This window comes from Lampetra planeri, chromosome 19 (assembly GCF_965212315.1).
Source record: "Lampetra planeri chromosome 19, kcLamPlan1.2.h2, whole genome shotgun sequence".
NCBI classification, from domain to species: domain Eukaryota; kingdom Metazoa; phylum Chordata; class Hyperoartia; order Petromyzontiformes; family Petromyzontidae; genus Lampetra; species Lampetra planeri.
The window spans coordinates 12,239,530-12,255,273 of NC_136125.1; the positions used below are offsets into that span (position 1 = coordinate 12,239,530).

Consider the following 15,744-nt stretch of genomic DNA (forward strand, 5'->3'; position numbering starts at 1 on the left):
AGAGGCTCCTCCACACTCGTAGAAGGTCTGTGACTCACGGAAACATGTCAGCAAGGAAGCCGATTCATAGGCAGTGGCAACTGACCGCATTTTATACATCTTGACTCTCATTCCACATCAGTAAAGCATAATGATGTTGTACCCCCTATTTTACACGCTTCTTGCATCATCCGTGTTTTGTTTTATCCTGCCCCCCCCAGCACCCACGATCAGCGAGAGCTGACGACAGCGCACAGCTCGCCACTCGTGCAATCCTTTGGGAGTGCTCAGGCTTGGCTAATTTATGAGCCTCCAACGTATTCCCCAAGATTATTTTGGTATTGCTTAATAATAATAACAACTCGCCTTTTGCCCGTCCAAGGACGGGTGTATTGCAGTAAATCTGAAACTTGCAAGCGAAAAGCAGCCCGCGACGTGATATTCATTGCATCAATGCGTGTGCAATTTGTAAGGGCGCGGTGACACAGACCTATTTCATGTAAAGGTTATAATCCCTTGTTCATCGTGACGTTCTTTTTACTTTGATGTCTCAACAGCGTTACGGAGATCGCGTGATGACGTGAGGGTTCTGCCTTTGTAGTGAGGTTGTAAGTTGACGCCGAGGAGGGGGGGGAGGAGGCGCCTCGCCCCCCCCCATGTGGAGTGACGTCACCCGCTAATTATTAATGGTGGGGTGTGTCCATTTGGAGGACGTCACCTTATAATGATTATTAATGAGGGCGGCTGTTCGATGTGGAGTGACGTCACTTGCGCATGATTCTTAGTGAGGGGGGGGAGTACTCCTTATTGAGTGACGTCACCCGCTCATGATTATTAATGAGGGGTGGGGGGGTCCATTTGGAGGACGTCACCTGCTCATGAATATTAATTAGGGGGGCTGGTCTATGTGGAGTGCCGCCACGAGCGTTAAGGACAGACATTCCTGGGTGATCATCGTAGGCATTTACAGGCGGTGTGTCTATTGCTGGATGGAAACCTCCCCACGCCGTGCTAGTCGTTGGGTTATTTGACCTTTTGCTTTTCCTAAACGAGTCCATGCAGGTTGGTGAAGTGAGGGGCCAATGATCTGTACAGATATCACTCAGCGCTGACGTTAGCCATGACCTGAGTTCGATTCCCGTGGCCAGGAATCAAACTCTGGCAGCATAGCGCAGTGTGCTAACTGCTGCGCCACGACTCCCCCCCCCCCCCCTTTGCTTAAATTGTATATGAATAATTTGTATCCATTGTTTAACACGAAAATCATTATCATAGCGCAGCAATGAATTGAAATAGCCATGTGTTTTTCATGAAATCAGCTAATTATTAGGAATAAATATGTACGATAACATATTTTGAGACATTAAGTGTTCACTGAGGAGCACACGCGTCAACACATGAGCAAGAGTGGCCCATTAGAAACGTAATAAAAATAACTCCACTCAATAAGTACAGTACATGTTCTACATTCTATTTAAAAGCACCTATGCCATCACAAAGTTCAGAAATCTAGCCAATACTGATTCAGTGGTGTTCACTCTGGGGTAAGTGAAATAGTATATTTATTACAAACGTACAGAAAATATAGTCAGGCTAACACCATCGTCTGCTAGGCTAATTGCGAAGCAAATGTAATGACTGTTTCTGAGTCGATGGGTTTTCTCCTGCAAGGTCCACAACGCTGTACAGAGCAAAAGGCTGAATATTGTGTATGTCCTCGTAACGAGGCATCCACCTCATAATTGTGGTGGCAACTTCTTCTCGTCTCGACAATTGAATTTAACAACTCACGAACTCTCCTCCCCGCACCTTTACGCTGAAAAAATCAAATCAGACCTTTGTCCTTTTCAGCTTATGACGCACCTTATGCCCGCTGTTGGCTGTTGTCGTAAAGCGAAGTAATTTACAGCTTACAGGTTCAGTTTACAAGTGTGTAAGGGTCGTTGTTAAACCACTTTCTTTCCTCCCAGTTTTCCCTCGTCAGGGACGCATTGTAAAATTCCACAAACAACATTTCTGCGGAGAATTCACAAGGTGAACCCGTGCGGTCCAATGCTCGAATGGTGAGACTTCTCGATTTGGCCTCCTTGCCAACGACCATCCACTTGCTCAGCTCTTCCTCTGGGTCAAGCGTGGCACACTCGTCCACCCTGGTGGAAGTGGCCCGGTGTGTCCAGGGAGTCTCCAGCTCACGCGTTAGCTCTGCGGGGACCTGCAATGGCTGCAGCTTCTCTACAAAGGCTCTCAGCTGCTCCTTCTCTTCGTCTTGCTCACGTCGTAGCCGCGCCAATGCTTCCTCGGCAGGGCTGGACCCCGTAGGCTTCACGTTTTGGAGAAACACGCGCATCGCTCCTCCGATGTTACCACCACCACCACCACATTCTTGAATGGATGCTTTACTTTGAGGGTCACCGGTCTGGCTCATTGTCTGCTTCCCCGGAGGTGAAGTTGTATCCAGAGTCGTATCAATCCCTGAGGGCGCAGGCGTGATCACCTTGTGTTCTCGCGCCATATGTAGAAATTGCTCCGACCCCGGAGCATGTCCACCGAGCTCACCTTCTGGCCCCTTGTTTGTGGAGAATGTGACGCGTGTCACTCCGGCTCCCAACGAAGAAGGCGGCACCTTGCAGTTGGCAGTGTCCATATCCGTCCCAGCGACATTCACAGATGAGACGGGACGCGGTCTTCTCCACGGCGAGGAGCGCTTGCGAGCAGCCGTCCTCTGCGGGGCAGTCCCCGGCCTGACGGCGCGACATCGTCCACCGCCGTCGTCACTTTGCTCGACCAACGCAGGGAGCGGCTGCACGTCCTGGGCACGGTGGCGCGCTGTTCGCGGCTGCGCGGACACAGGCGGAGGAGGAGGTCGAGGTGGTGGTGGAGGAGGTGGTGGCCCCGTCACTCGTGAAGGCGGCCGCGGCGTCGAGTCCACCCGGGGCTGGCGACTTGTCGAGGACACGGCTGCAGCGCTCACGGGACGCCGCTGCTGCCGCTGCAGTAGCAGCAGCGCGTTGATGGCCACCTGGGCACCGCCGTCGTTCCCGTGGGGCTGGCAGCCGCCCGCTGTGGCTCGCAGCGACTCGCTGCGGGCCCCGTGCGCGTGGCCGAGGAGCCGCGCCGACGCGAGCTCGGAGCGCTGCAGCTTGACGCGAAAGCGGTTGTAGGTGGCCCTCTGCTCGAGCGTTATGGAGCTCACGACCTGCCGACGCAAACTCTCCAGGGTGTCCAGCCGCTTCTTGAGGGTCATCTCCTCCTTCCAGTTGGCCGATTGGACTTTCTGCGCCTTCTGCGCCGAGTTCGTGGCTCGCTTCTCCATGTCGGGAGACGGACTCCGCGGGGCCGTGAATGTGAGCGCGACCGGCACGGTCAATAGCCGCGCTCCGAGTGAATTCATTTAAAAGGCAACCTCTCCATGGTTACCAATATCATTCTATCTCCACCTCCGGCATTGTGCACCGTAATTCTATACGGATCTTCACACCTGCGGTTAGTTGCCGAGCAACACGCAATGCAAACCGTGTTGCTATGTTTTTTTACCGAAAGAGAAGTAAGCAAATGCACGGGAAGTTTGCGGTGTTCTGCAAATAGTCGGTCAATTAACGCGCAGGGGAACCCCGTCTCACAGTGGAGTCATCGCCGCACGTGTCAGTTTTATATTGAACATTTTACAACTTTAGGGCCAAACAAATATTGATCTGGAAATTTTTTTTTTAAATTTAGTCTGCTTTCATTAAATCGTTTAGAAAATAAATTAATTCCAAATCCACACGGAAGTTACTATTATACGCTCACTTTAAAAATATCACAAACAAGACAGTTGATATTATCTGGGTCTTTCGGTAACGTCACGTAGATAGGTAAAAAAAATGATAAAATAAACAAAAAACTATCGAAACGTCGTAGTTTTTTGTTACTTTCATTTTTTTAACTTATCTACGTGACTTTACCGAAAGACCCAAATATTATGAATTCCTGCAGTCACGAAAGCTTTAAGTCACGATTTAAGACAGTTGATGGTCAGGCACGCCTTTGGGCTTGGACATAGAAAATGTAGTGCAGCTTTGGGTCATACATGTGTTGTTATAAGCAATGTCATTAACTTTGTACATTGCTGATATCCAATGAATTATATTTACAGACGTTAGACAAGGTCTGTTAACATATTTTGGAGGTCTTTTAAAGGTTAGACAAAGCAAGCATGACAGTGCACATCAAACTAAGACATTACATGGGAAGGAGACACGCCGTTTGTAGAATTTGTGATTTTAAATGTATCAGCTTGAGTGAAGGCATTCGTGTCTAATCGATCCCACGCCGCCGTTTTCTTTGCACAGTGCAGGGTGAGTGTTTGAAGGCCGTATTTGCTCTCTGGCTTTTAACAACAGCAGGTCCATTGAACATGACTGATCTCAAAACGGTTGGAAATTTCACTCATGTTTTAATGCAATTACAAAAACATTGTACGGTCCTCTACACAATAAGCGTTGTGGTTAATTATTGCCTCGAAGTATTATCTATGAAACCCTTCAGTCTTTAGACGTAAAGATCATCATGTCATTGAGGGTGTGGGTCTGTGTTGTAATCTGAGCAGGGACTGGAGTAGATGTGAAATAATTATTGTAGGAGAGTTCTATGCTGTAGTTGAATAATTACAAATAGCTTCATCACTGGCGAAACGTCGTACTCAGATTGTAAATGTTGTGGCTCGGCTCTCCAACACACCGGTGTGCTGTACTAGTGACAAATTGGCACGTTCTGTTTACGTGACAACCCTTACTAGTTGACTGTGTCGGGTGGTGGCGGGTTTCAAGGCCATAATTATAATATATTTGGGGGGGGGGAATTTCAATACAACAGTTGTGTTAAGATGTTACACCGCCAAACAGAAACCTTTTGCAAATAATCGTGTCTGCATTAACCGCATGTACTTGTGAGTTGTGGTGAACACGCCAACACAAACCACCCGCTCCGGCAGCGTCTGCATTGTGCCAACTGCACCACAAGAGGGCATCGAACCAGGAACTCGCTGCCGGCCTCTTGTCGAAGGTCGTCTCGGCGAGCGCGACGATAATAATCCATGATAATTATTGATTCCTACTGCATTCATTGGGCACTTCGCTCTGATTGGATATTAACAACGTGTCGACAATCATGCGGCCAGTGTGGGGATAATTCGTGTTTCGCCTCGATCGCGTTCGTGACTTAACGTCGCGGCGAGACGGAGAGCCCAGAGGGGCATTGCTGGTGCTGCGACTGTCACGATGTTTACTCCGCTGCGGTGATTGCCGAGCAGCGCTCTGATCATTCCCTCGTTCAGTCCCTGCGTTCCATCAATACGATCCACTGGCACATCCATCCCTTCCCTCCACACGCCGCAGTTCCCAGGGTATTCGTTCTGCTCGTCCTTATTTACTTGGACGCAATCGCAGGGGGCCATGCCCTCCTCGTGGTGGCTCGCAGCGTCCCTGTGCGTGGCTGGCTCAGCTCTGCTGCTGAGCCGCCTTGAGCCGCCCGGACAACTCCTGACGCGGCTGCAGCAGCTGCTGCTGCCCGCTGACTTCTTCCCGTCGTCGCCGTCGTCGTCCGGGCAGCAGAGGCTGCTCACGATGTCAGAGCTGGAGCGATACGACGGTCGTGAGGGCAGCCCGGGGCTCTACCTGGCCATCCTGGGCCAGGTGTTTGACGTGAGCAAGGGCGCCAAGCACTACGGACCGGGTGCTTCATACCAAGCCTTCGCAGGTAAAGTTCCAATCTTGATTTGATTTCCAATCTTGATGGTCAAGTTCCATCCATCCCCAGGCGCAGCCGCAGCGTGCCCCGGCGAGGACGTGGTGCTGGCCACGCGCGGTGCAGAGGGAAGGAGGTCGGCGTCCAGGTGCACGCGTCCAGGTGCACGCGTCCAGGTGCACGCGTCCAGGTGCACGCGTCCAGGTGCACGCGTCCAGGTGCACGCGTCCAGGTGCACGCGTCCAGGTGCACGCGTCCAGGTGCACAGGTGGGGAGAGTGGCAGCCGTGTCGTCGCGATGTGCGTGATAGCCGTGCGACGATGCCGCTGGAATCGGCGGCGGGCCGCATGCGGTCCGCGACTTCGCTGCGTGCCGGGTCACGGCCCTCCCAATATAGGGTGCTTCAAACAAAATGTTAACACTTCTGAGAATTTTCAACAATGCCGATAGTCCCGTTTAAGTGTTAATATTTTTTTGAAGCACATCCTGTATTTTGCCCGGCCAATGGGAAGCACCAAAGCGCCACCATTCGAGTGCTAGAAAGAATGAATTTAATATGGCCCTGAAGTTGTTTTTATTCCTGTCACTGCAAGGCCCTATCCAGATGTTATCCCGCAGGAAGTTATATTTCGCGTTACGATTGTCGAACGCTGTGTGTGTGTCTCTAAATGTGCGGCCCACAAAAGATATACGAAAGCCCGATTCCATCCGACCAAACTTCACTATGCCAAACAACACTCCCATGATCTTGCGTTGATTTGTGGGCGCTACTGCCTGATCCCCATTATCCGCACCTTAAAATTGAACCTAAATCTGGATATCCTCACGGTTATCCGTGGATAAAAATTGTTAGAAACCTTTTTCCTTGCAAAAGGTTTATATTTGGTGTTTGAATATTTAAACACCTGTTTTATTGCCAGAAAGAGTAAAACCCATTCTTATTTTCCATACTTTGATACTGGCTATAAGGTCCCATGATCAAAATACGAAGTTTCTCCAAACTAACGAAGCTCCAGGAATGCATCTACTTCGCATATCGCGGTATTTCTTTATATGCTTGGGTTTGTTCTGCTGCTATGCTTAGGTTTTCTCCACCAAATGATTCCTTCCCACATGCAATTAAAAACATAAAAAAAAAAAGTAATCGGTCTGACATTTCAAAAGAAGGGCCTGCGTATCAGCGAAGCTTTCTTGGGTAAAATGCAATCAACCAATTTGCACTGCTCTATCTCCGTATGAAGTTATTTGGCCATTTCTCAGTCGGCTTATGACACATTTAAAAATTCGGAACGTGATTGATCAGCACGTGGAATACGAGCTGCGATGACAAGCAATGAACACGAGTTGCCAGCAGGAGGCATGTGTCCACACTCGGTGTTGAATTGCCGAGCCTCCGAGCCATCGACAGCTTCCACCCGGTGAATAATGTTGGAGACAGCCATCAGCAACGCTTAATCAGGAATTGAAGCTACCTTGCGTCAGATTGCCGCCTTCTCCATTTTTTTCTCGATAAATTATTAAAACGAGGCTATAGTTATGGCACATTTGTTGATTTGGTTTGGGATTTGCCTCGTTTTGTCTTTCGAGTTCACCAGTTTTCACTTCTCTCGCCTCGTACCATTTACCGACCTTGACAGTGCAAAGTAGCCAAAGGACTTTACGGGCATAGTAATGCACAGATTCATCGGTTTAAATTGGGTCTCCGGCTCATTATAATGCATCAAACGCTGCGTGCAAGACTACATTATATTTTTAAGAGCACATGTCATTCTGTGCTTGAAAACCCGGCGACCTGAGTATGATTCCGGGTCTTGGCTGCGAGTCAGGGCTAACATCAGTGGGTGAGGAATATGGGAACTGGTCATGGACTCGCTCCCCTTCTTCACCAACCCATGTGGTCAAACAACCACCCACAACCGACTTGGGGGAGGCATTCACCCAGCGGTTGATTAACAAAGGGTTGTTAATGTCGTTATGTGCAGTTGGTTCGTGCAAAGCGCAAGAGTTTCTTGAGGCGCTATGTTGACTACAATCGCAAAAAAATAATCGTGTCCTGACTTTGAACACGATCCCGTGTGTGCCAATTCATCGAGTCGCTGGCGGCAGGAGGAGGGCGACTTGTTACATGCCCAATCACACGGCGTAGATCAAATACAATTCTTACGCTCACGATACATTTGTATTGAGCGGCTTCCGAGACACGTCGTGTAGAAGGCTTCTTACTTATTAGGAATACACTGGGCGATACATTTATGTAACGCAGCTGCACATAGCCGACCCTATCACGCAACCCCATCGTCGGCGTCCAACTACGCAGCCTTGCAGGAGATCGGCCACGTGGGCGGACGACGAAGAGAGATGACGGCGAGCAGCGACGCAGCCAGGACCCGCAACAGCACCGAACCTCTGGTGCCGTCCCCCTTATATACTCCCCAGCGTGGCCAAGCCCCGCCTCCGGCCACGCCCCCTTCCAGAACCTTCAAGCAGGTTCCCGGAGCTTCGACTGACTCTGCCTTTCACCTTTACCCCAGATACGCCCCCCTCATTCTTAGGGGTTACGTCATATACCCACAACCGCGATTGCCCCTTCAGGCCAACAGGTGGCACCCTGTCATTACACCTTCGTCAGGCTGTGTGTGTCCGTAGCAACGTTTAATGCGGATGACATGTTCATGTTACAGCCAGGCCATTAAACCGTTGCACGAGCATTCCACGGCAGAATGCCTGCTCAGAGGAATCGCAATTTCTGCTACAATCGGCTGTGGTGGAATTATACGAATCTTATACGATTCGCGAGGAATATCTTAGCTCTAACCTCGAGCTGCTGATGACCATGCTGCTGATTGTGGACAACGTTGTGGACAACGTGTGGACAACGTGTGGACAACGTGTGTCCGTCTTCATTGTGTTTCGGGTTGCGCCGAGCGTTGTTCGGCGGCATTCCCGACGTTTCGCTCCGCGCGCCGGCAGCTTCTCCAGCTCGATCCAGCGGCTGAATTCAATTCCCGGGGGAACTCGCCGCCAAGTGGAGAAACGCGTGACGGCATCGTGCCGAGCGGAAACCCGCGCGGTGGTAACGCGTGTCCGTCGGTCGCCGCCGCCAGGGAGAGACGCGTCGCGCGCCTTCGTCAGCGGGGACTTCTCCGACGCCGGGCTGGTGGACGACGTGTCCGGACTGAGCCCCGCGCGGATGCTGGGCCTGCACGACTGGCTGTCCTTCTACCAGCGTGACTACGCCTACGTGGGTGAGATTCCCCACGAGCGCGCGAGGCCCGCTCGCACGCGGGTGCTACGTCGTGTACGCCGGGAGGGGGGAGGGGGAGAGGTGAAGCACGTGCCCCCCGAGTTGGCGCTGCAGCACCGGAGCTCCTCCCGTGTGCTTTGAGGGTTGCGTGTCGCCGCGTGCTGTTCGGCACGCAGTAAAGCTAAACTGCTAAAAACTATTTTTGTTATTTTACCAGGTCAGGCCCACCGGGCTGTGTAGCTCTTCTTCAGAAGCGACCTGGCCACAAATGATAGCTCAATGAAGTGGCTTATCACGTGGAAATGTATAGCAGCCAGATACTCTAAGCGGATATTTTTAAATGTCGAGGGAAAAACCGGAGGACCCGGAAAAAAATCCACGCGACCACGGGGAACGAGACACGCAAACTCTAAATATACAGCAGCAGGCGTCAAGGTCGGGATCGAACCCGCGACCTCCTGTACACTAGACGAGTTAGTGAACATCTCGTCACCGTGGCGAGATGTTGACCTTTCGCTCCACATGCCCGGAGCTTCATCAGGAAGTGACCGCAACAAAAAATCTACCCCAACACGAGCACCCGTTGATGGTAATTGGCTTTAAGCCACAAGCACGAAGTAAAATAATAAAATCTTTTTAGGAAGTCTGAAACATGAAATAAGCGATTAGCCACATTGTTGGTTATGGAAACACCATCGCAGGTGTGTTTGTTGTCAATACAGGACCAAGAGAAATGTTTGTGAACGCTAGAATCTGGACCCAAATGTGTATGGCGCTCAGATGTTGTGATGTGGGTGGTTTATTACCTTCCCAATGACCTCGGTTCAATTGCTGGCTGTGGTCACCTTTGTAAAGTATCTGGACTTGTCTTGGACAATCTCAAGTCAAGGTGGCTGTGTTCTGGCCACGCCAGCCTTTTGTGTCATGCAGCCTTTGACAGCTGCTCACTCACAGCACTTATCTGAACTGTTTAAGCCTACACATGGGGGTGTTTGTAGCTGTGCGTATGTATTCATTGCCTTGTGCCGACAAATGCAAAATACCGTCATTTGAAAGCATTAATCACACAGCGAGTTTCATATTTTGACCCATCCACTGCGGTTTTCTTTACAATACCCAAGTGGCACTGTTATTATAGTTGGCATGACGCATCCAGTTCCTACCCCACCGCAATTGATAGAATTCAAAGTAGAGCAGTCTGATAGATTGATGATCCAGTGCTCACTGATTCACTCCAGCCTCACGCTGCCTCATGTCAGTTGCCTCCTCCTTATCACTCTTCTGTCGCTGCCGTCACGGTCAAGGTTCCCCTTAACGTCACGCATTGATTCCTCCACCGATGTTCAGGACCCTGTCAACCAGGCTGACTGTTCCATCCACACTTTGTTTAACCACCACCGCACTGCTCCTCACAATACCTCCCTTTCAGATGCTTTCCTCGACTCTAGAATTCCCTCCCATTGTCTGTTTTTTCCCAAGTGCTTGTAAACGGGCGCAAGTTAAGACGTGTGGAAACTCACGTCGATTATGCCTTAAATACAGTCGTGCCATTTGTTGCTGGCTGCTTGGTGATTCAGGCCTGTGCCCAGCAACCATGATAAAGAGATTAAGAGCTTATCCCTTCGCCTATATGCGGGGTATTCTTTTGAGGAATTTCTCCAATTAGGGTATCACGCACGATTTTCCTAGCAGTATCACAAACGAGACTTACTGATTTGCGCAATTGGGAGCTAAAATTAAACATCAGTCCAATAAACCCCTTTAAAAATAATAATATAAATAAGCGATACTCGTAAGCATGCAAACGTCGTTGACCTTGCACGTGAGCGAGTGGATGACCGCGTGGGGTTCCCCAGCGCCCCACAGGCAATCCGCCGGCTGCGGTAACAATTGTGTGGATAGCGGCTGAGACGGGGCGTTCGGAGGCTCGCGGTAAGCCTCGGGAGACGCGCGCCGTTGTGTGGGGGCCCGCAGGGAAGCTGGTGGGCAGGTTCTACGACGAGCAGGGTGGGCCCACGGGAGCCCTGCGTGAGGTGGAGGAGGCCCTGGCGCTCGGGCACAAGGCGAAGGAGGAGAAGGAGCTGCAGAAGCGGAGATTTCCGCCCTGCAACTCGGAGTGGAGCATGGCCAGCGGGAGCAGGGTTTGGTGCGGCAGGCGCAGGTGAGTGAAGGCGGTGTGGTGGTGCCGGTCGGGGTGGTCATCGACGTTCATGCAGCTTGCACCCTGCTGATCAAACTTTGAGGCAGATCATTATAGCCGATTGTGCAGATAGCGGACAAAACAATCCGCTACTCTGATGCACATTTGACATCCTCGTAGGCCTTGCAAGCCAGAGGGTAAGCGACCTGAGATGGCTGATCACAGCTGCTCATTAAGACTGACATTTCTCAATTATCCATACCTCAGGTTAGCTTCTATTGCCATCCTCACCAGTTATTCGTCATTAAAAATGCTAAATAGGTTGTGGGATATTGTTCATATCTAGTGGGGCATAAGGATTGGAAGCTGGCAATATCTGCATTATAGGCACGTGACAATTCACTCATCATAATCAATTATTAACATGACTATGTGACTTCAAATGTAATGTTGTCATCGGAGGCAGAGGCAGAGGGAAGGAATCCACGCTTCACTCGGCGAGGCACAGATGCCAAGAGTAATCATTCTAATGCCCGTTCTGTTTCCAGGTCTTGGGAAACCAAATGGTCAAATTGGACTGTTTTCTCATACGGTTTGTCCTTATACCTAAGCACATTTATTCTAAAGTTTGTTCGTATGAGATGTATCCTGTTCCCCCTGTTATAGAGGGACGGACAGACGGATCCAGCTATGGTTAACACATTAACGCTTTTAACCTTTTGTTGGAAAATTTCAAACGCAATCGGTTTTTGAATTGTGACCCTAGAATGTGACAATTCATTGAATCTCGAGGTGGGGGGGGGGGGGGAATTGTGATCCACCTGCTGCTTTAAGACGAATCTGCTGGGACCAAGCAAGCCATCATGCTGTGAATGTTTCCGTGTTCATCTTTTCACTTTACAATGCATTTAGTGGTCAGGTGGGGTCGACAGACCTCCGTCTCAAGGTAACTCGTGGCTTGCAGTAAGATGTCAAAATGCAGTTACAGTGATACCCCGATTTACGTCTCCCCCCCCCCCCTTTTACGTAATTTTGCACATAAGTCGTCACGTTATGAATACCCGCTACCTGATGTGCGTCGCCTCAACCCGCGCTCACGTCGCTGACGGCATCGGCTGTCTGTCCTCGTATCCGTCGCCTCTCAGCCTTTGCCTCCACCGCCACCACCTCACGCTGTAAATTGTCTTTGATGCAAGTCGTTTCGATATTCGTCGTCGCACCTTTCAGGAGCACATCCCCCGACACGAATCGGGGCATTTCCGTACTGAACATCAGTTGAACTCCGTTGGAAAATACTGTGCGGTGAGAGAAGTGCACTTGTGTTCGACTGTGAGCCACAGTCACCAGCACTGGCTTGCGTTTGAATGCGCCGCATGGAAATTTTGTGTCGTATCTTTGCTGCAGCTGCGTAGTTCACAACTGGTCCAGCATATTTTTTTCACATTTGGCTGATGAAGTTGGTTTAATTTTTAAAGCGTTTAATTGATTTAATGATGCGGGAAACGCACGCCTCAGTGGCTTGGCACTCGATGTTTTCACAGTGCGTTACAGTGAAGTTCGGATGGTTCATTAACACACGACGATAACTTAAGCTTGTTCAAAGTCTGGTGTTTAATATATCGTCATAGACGACGCCTGCATGTCTCTGTTTCAGAGGCTGTCTAATTTGTTCCATGTCCGCCTCACTGGCTTTGACTTTCTTGCTTTTCTCTCTTCAGCCTCATTCCCTGCTGCCTCGTCTGCACATCCCTTGGCCTCACTCTTATCGCTCTCCGCCCGTGTCCGCGCTCACTTCCCTCCGCACCTGTCCCCTTCCATCTCCTGATCCCCAACCCTCCCTGCTGACGTATGTTTGTGTGTGGGGAGCTGTGGTTGAGCGGTTAGCGCTACGCTGCGCGACGAACCCTGCCACCCGAGTTCGATTCACACTCACGGCCAACGCCGGCGACCATTATTTGAACCGGTCCTGGGCCTCCCTCAGGCAAACTCAGCCCCGAATGAGTACCTGGTGAGATGTGTGAACATCGCCACTGGGGAGACAAAGGCGGCCGGGCGTGGTGCTGACCACTGCCTTCATAGACGCTCGCTAACAGCACTTGCCCCGACACCCTGTCAAAGGCCACACGGGGTGGAATCTTTGTATCCCTGTGCGTGGTGCGTGGCCAGCGGTGGTGTGGAGCGCGACTGGGTGGGAGTGCCCCGCCTGTTGTTCGCTCCGGGCTCGAGTCCGAGCTGCGTGTGCGTGCGCACCACGGGCCCTCCGTCCGACGGGCCCGCCGCGTCCTCCGAGCACCCCAACGCCGGTGACCTGGAGCACCCCGGCCTCAAGCCCTACCGGGAGTGCCCGCCTCTCGCCGAATCCTGCGTCGTGCTCGCCGACTAAGAGCCGGCAGCCATGGCCGTGGCGACGAGGCCCGGGCCGTAGCGCGACGGCCGCCCCGGTTAATGCCGCGCGGGTGTTCCGACCGTCACAAAACGTGTGCCGTCCGCTTCGCAGTGTGGGCGTTCATTATATTTGTGGTGTCGTTCGGAGAGGAGGAGGAAATTGTGGGCTGGCGTCAGTGGTCCAGGTCTGTGGGCCACGTGCGGTCTACACTCGGTTTCATTGCAGGCCGTGTTGGTGTTTAAAACAAACGGTGAAATTTTGTCAACAAAAATTATACATTTTTACTTTAAATAGTACAACTTAACTCAAGCCTCCATTAAACTGTATTTAAACATTTTTCATGATAGCCCTTTGACTTCCACCCATCAGCCGCAGAGGATTGGGTGAAGCAAGGTGGTCAAGGAAACTGATGAAGGAAGGTGACTGAGCCGACGAAACCTCACGAAGTGCAGTGCTGATTCTGGCCATTCCTGGGCTGCTGTTTCTGGCCCAGCAGAGCCTGGTTCTTGGTGATAATGAAAAGGAGCCATGAGCGCAGTGCTCCCTGTCGGTACACAAATGGTTTTCAGCCACCGAGTTGTATTTAAATTGTAAAGTTACCTTTGTTGGAGGTTGTAACTCCATCTTGACGTGGCTGGTTGGCTCAGGAGTTGGAGGAATGAGCCCCACACGGCTTAGATTCGGAGTTAGAAACAAGGAAACCCACCTGTGGTTAAACCGGGTTCTTGAGCGCAGTGAGGCGATGGTCTGATTTGGTTGTTCACTGCATTTGGAAAATGTATTTGGCAATTTTTATTACGAATTTGAAATGTGCGCTTGACTGCCTTATTACGAATGCTTCTCTGTAGCGGTACGTGTGCAAAAAAAGTGTGTAGATAAAAGAGATGACTCGGAAGTAGTTGAGGGATATCTCGTTCTGCGGGGATATTGTCTAACACTGATCGCAACGTGTCTGATTACATGATGTCAATAGCGCAATTCCAATGTAATTGTGAAATAGAAAAATATATAAGAAGAGAGATTGGAACTGCATTCAGTTCAGTCCAAATCGTTAATTTGGTGATGGCACTTTTCCACTGATGATCCCTCTGCCAAGGTGTACCGTTAATTAAGTAGGGTGTTGTTGTATATATAAACAATTTAGTTGATCGTTGTGACATTTGTGGTTGGGGCTGTAACAATGTTATTTCATTGCAAAGTGTAATCGTGCTCTGATTATTCTTTTTGTTCCAATAACTATGGTCATAACTCATTGAATATAATAGATTAATTAAATTTGTTAATTTACCTTCTACATACGTATACGTTCATGAAAGCAGCGGCAACTTGGTAACCAATATCTCAGTCACTCTAAGTGAATGTATTGTGATGAGAAGCTGATTTCATTAAAATCAGGGAACGCACGTCGATATGTTTCCTATTTCTAACAGCCCCTTTGTCAATCCAATGCTGGATGAAGCCCCCCCCCCCCCCCCCCCTGCGTCATGATCATGGATTTTCTTTGACCATACCTCACCCTGCTGGTCCCTGCGAGATGGTGAAGAGGGGGCCAGAACCAGTTCAGACGCTGCTCAGATGCCCGTGCCCGGGATTCGAACTCGGGTTGCCAGGTTTAAAGTGCTGTGCGCCAATCACTCCCCCCTTGCCCCTCTGTAATCACGATGCCCCCAAGGAGGGCCTCTGTCTACATTCCGTGATGATTGCCACGTGATTTACATTATATGGGGGTGACCGCATATTACACCACCACCACAAGAGATCCACATTCAATTCGGAGAAAGCTCTCTTCAAGAAACTTCGTGCGTCTGTGAATCCTTGCGAGATGTGGCTATCATCCTCTCTGGCTAATGTGTAAACTTTGCAGCGCTTGGAAAGTCTAAGCTTTGAAGCGTCAAATACACTTCCAATGTGTATGTCTGGGTGGCTCTGGGCTTGCGTCTGTGCCAGCGGACTGAGCCAGAACGACTTTACATATTTTGCTTCAGTCACGAGGTAGGAAAATTTGCAGTAGTAATACTTTTAATAAAAGTGCTGATATGAGTAGTTGTCCCTGGAAGGCATTTACTAACAATAATTTGTCAATCCACGATTGATGGAAGACCTCCCTACCCTCCCTACCCGTGGCGGTCATGTGTGTTGTTTGACCATACTTCACCAAGTTGGTCAGGACTTGTTGGTGAAGATTATAGGGGTGTCCAGGACCTGTACAGATGTAACCGCCACCCATGTTAACCATGGTCCTGTACAGGTGTAACCGCCACCCATGTAAAC

General features: G+C 50.3%; 1 protein-coding gene across 2 annotated transcripts; it reads left to right on the top strand.

The window, feature by feature from the left end:
• The first annotated feature begins 4,971 nt into the window (after window positions 1-4,971).
• CYB5D2 (cytochrome b5 domain containing 2) lies at window positions 4,972-14,876 on the top strand. Of its 2 annotated transcripts, none has more exons than XM_078603046.1 (4): window positions 4,972-5,715; window positions 8,808-8,948; window positions 10,922-11,108; window positions 13,254-14,876. In XM_078603046.1, the coding sequence occupies exons 1-4, from the start codon at window positions 5,412-5,414 to the stop codon at window positions 13,468-13,470; spliced, it is 849 nt and encodes a 282-aa protein (XP_078459172.1). In that variant the 5' UTR covers window positions 4,972-5,411; the 3' UTR covers window positions 13,471-14,876. The 2 variants fall into 2 exon arrangements, with proteins under 2 accessions (XP_078459172.1, XP_078459173.1); XM_078603047.1 differs by lacking the exon at window positions 13,254-14,876 and adding an exon at window positions 12,131-13,246.
• The last annotated feature ends 868 nt before the right edge of the window (window positions 14,877-15,744 follow it).

Coding starts and splice junctions, on each gene's coding strand:
- CYB5D2 (XM_078603046.1), top strand. CDS start 5,412: ATGCCCTCCTCGTGGTGGCTCGCAGCGTCCCTGTGCGTGGCTGGCTCA. Junction 5,716..8,807: donor TTCATACCAAGCCTTCGCAG/GTAAAGTTCCAA, acceptor CGCCGCCGCCAG/GGAGAGACGCGTCGCGCGCC. Junction 11,109..13,253: donor GTTTGGTGCGGCAGGCGCAG/GTGAGTGAAGGC, acceptor GTGCGTGGCCAG/CGGTGGTGTGGAGCGCGACT.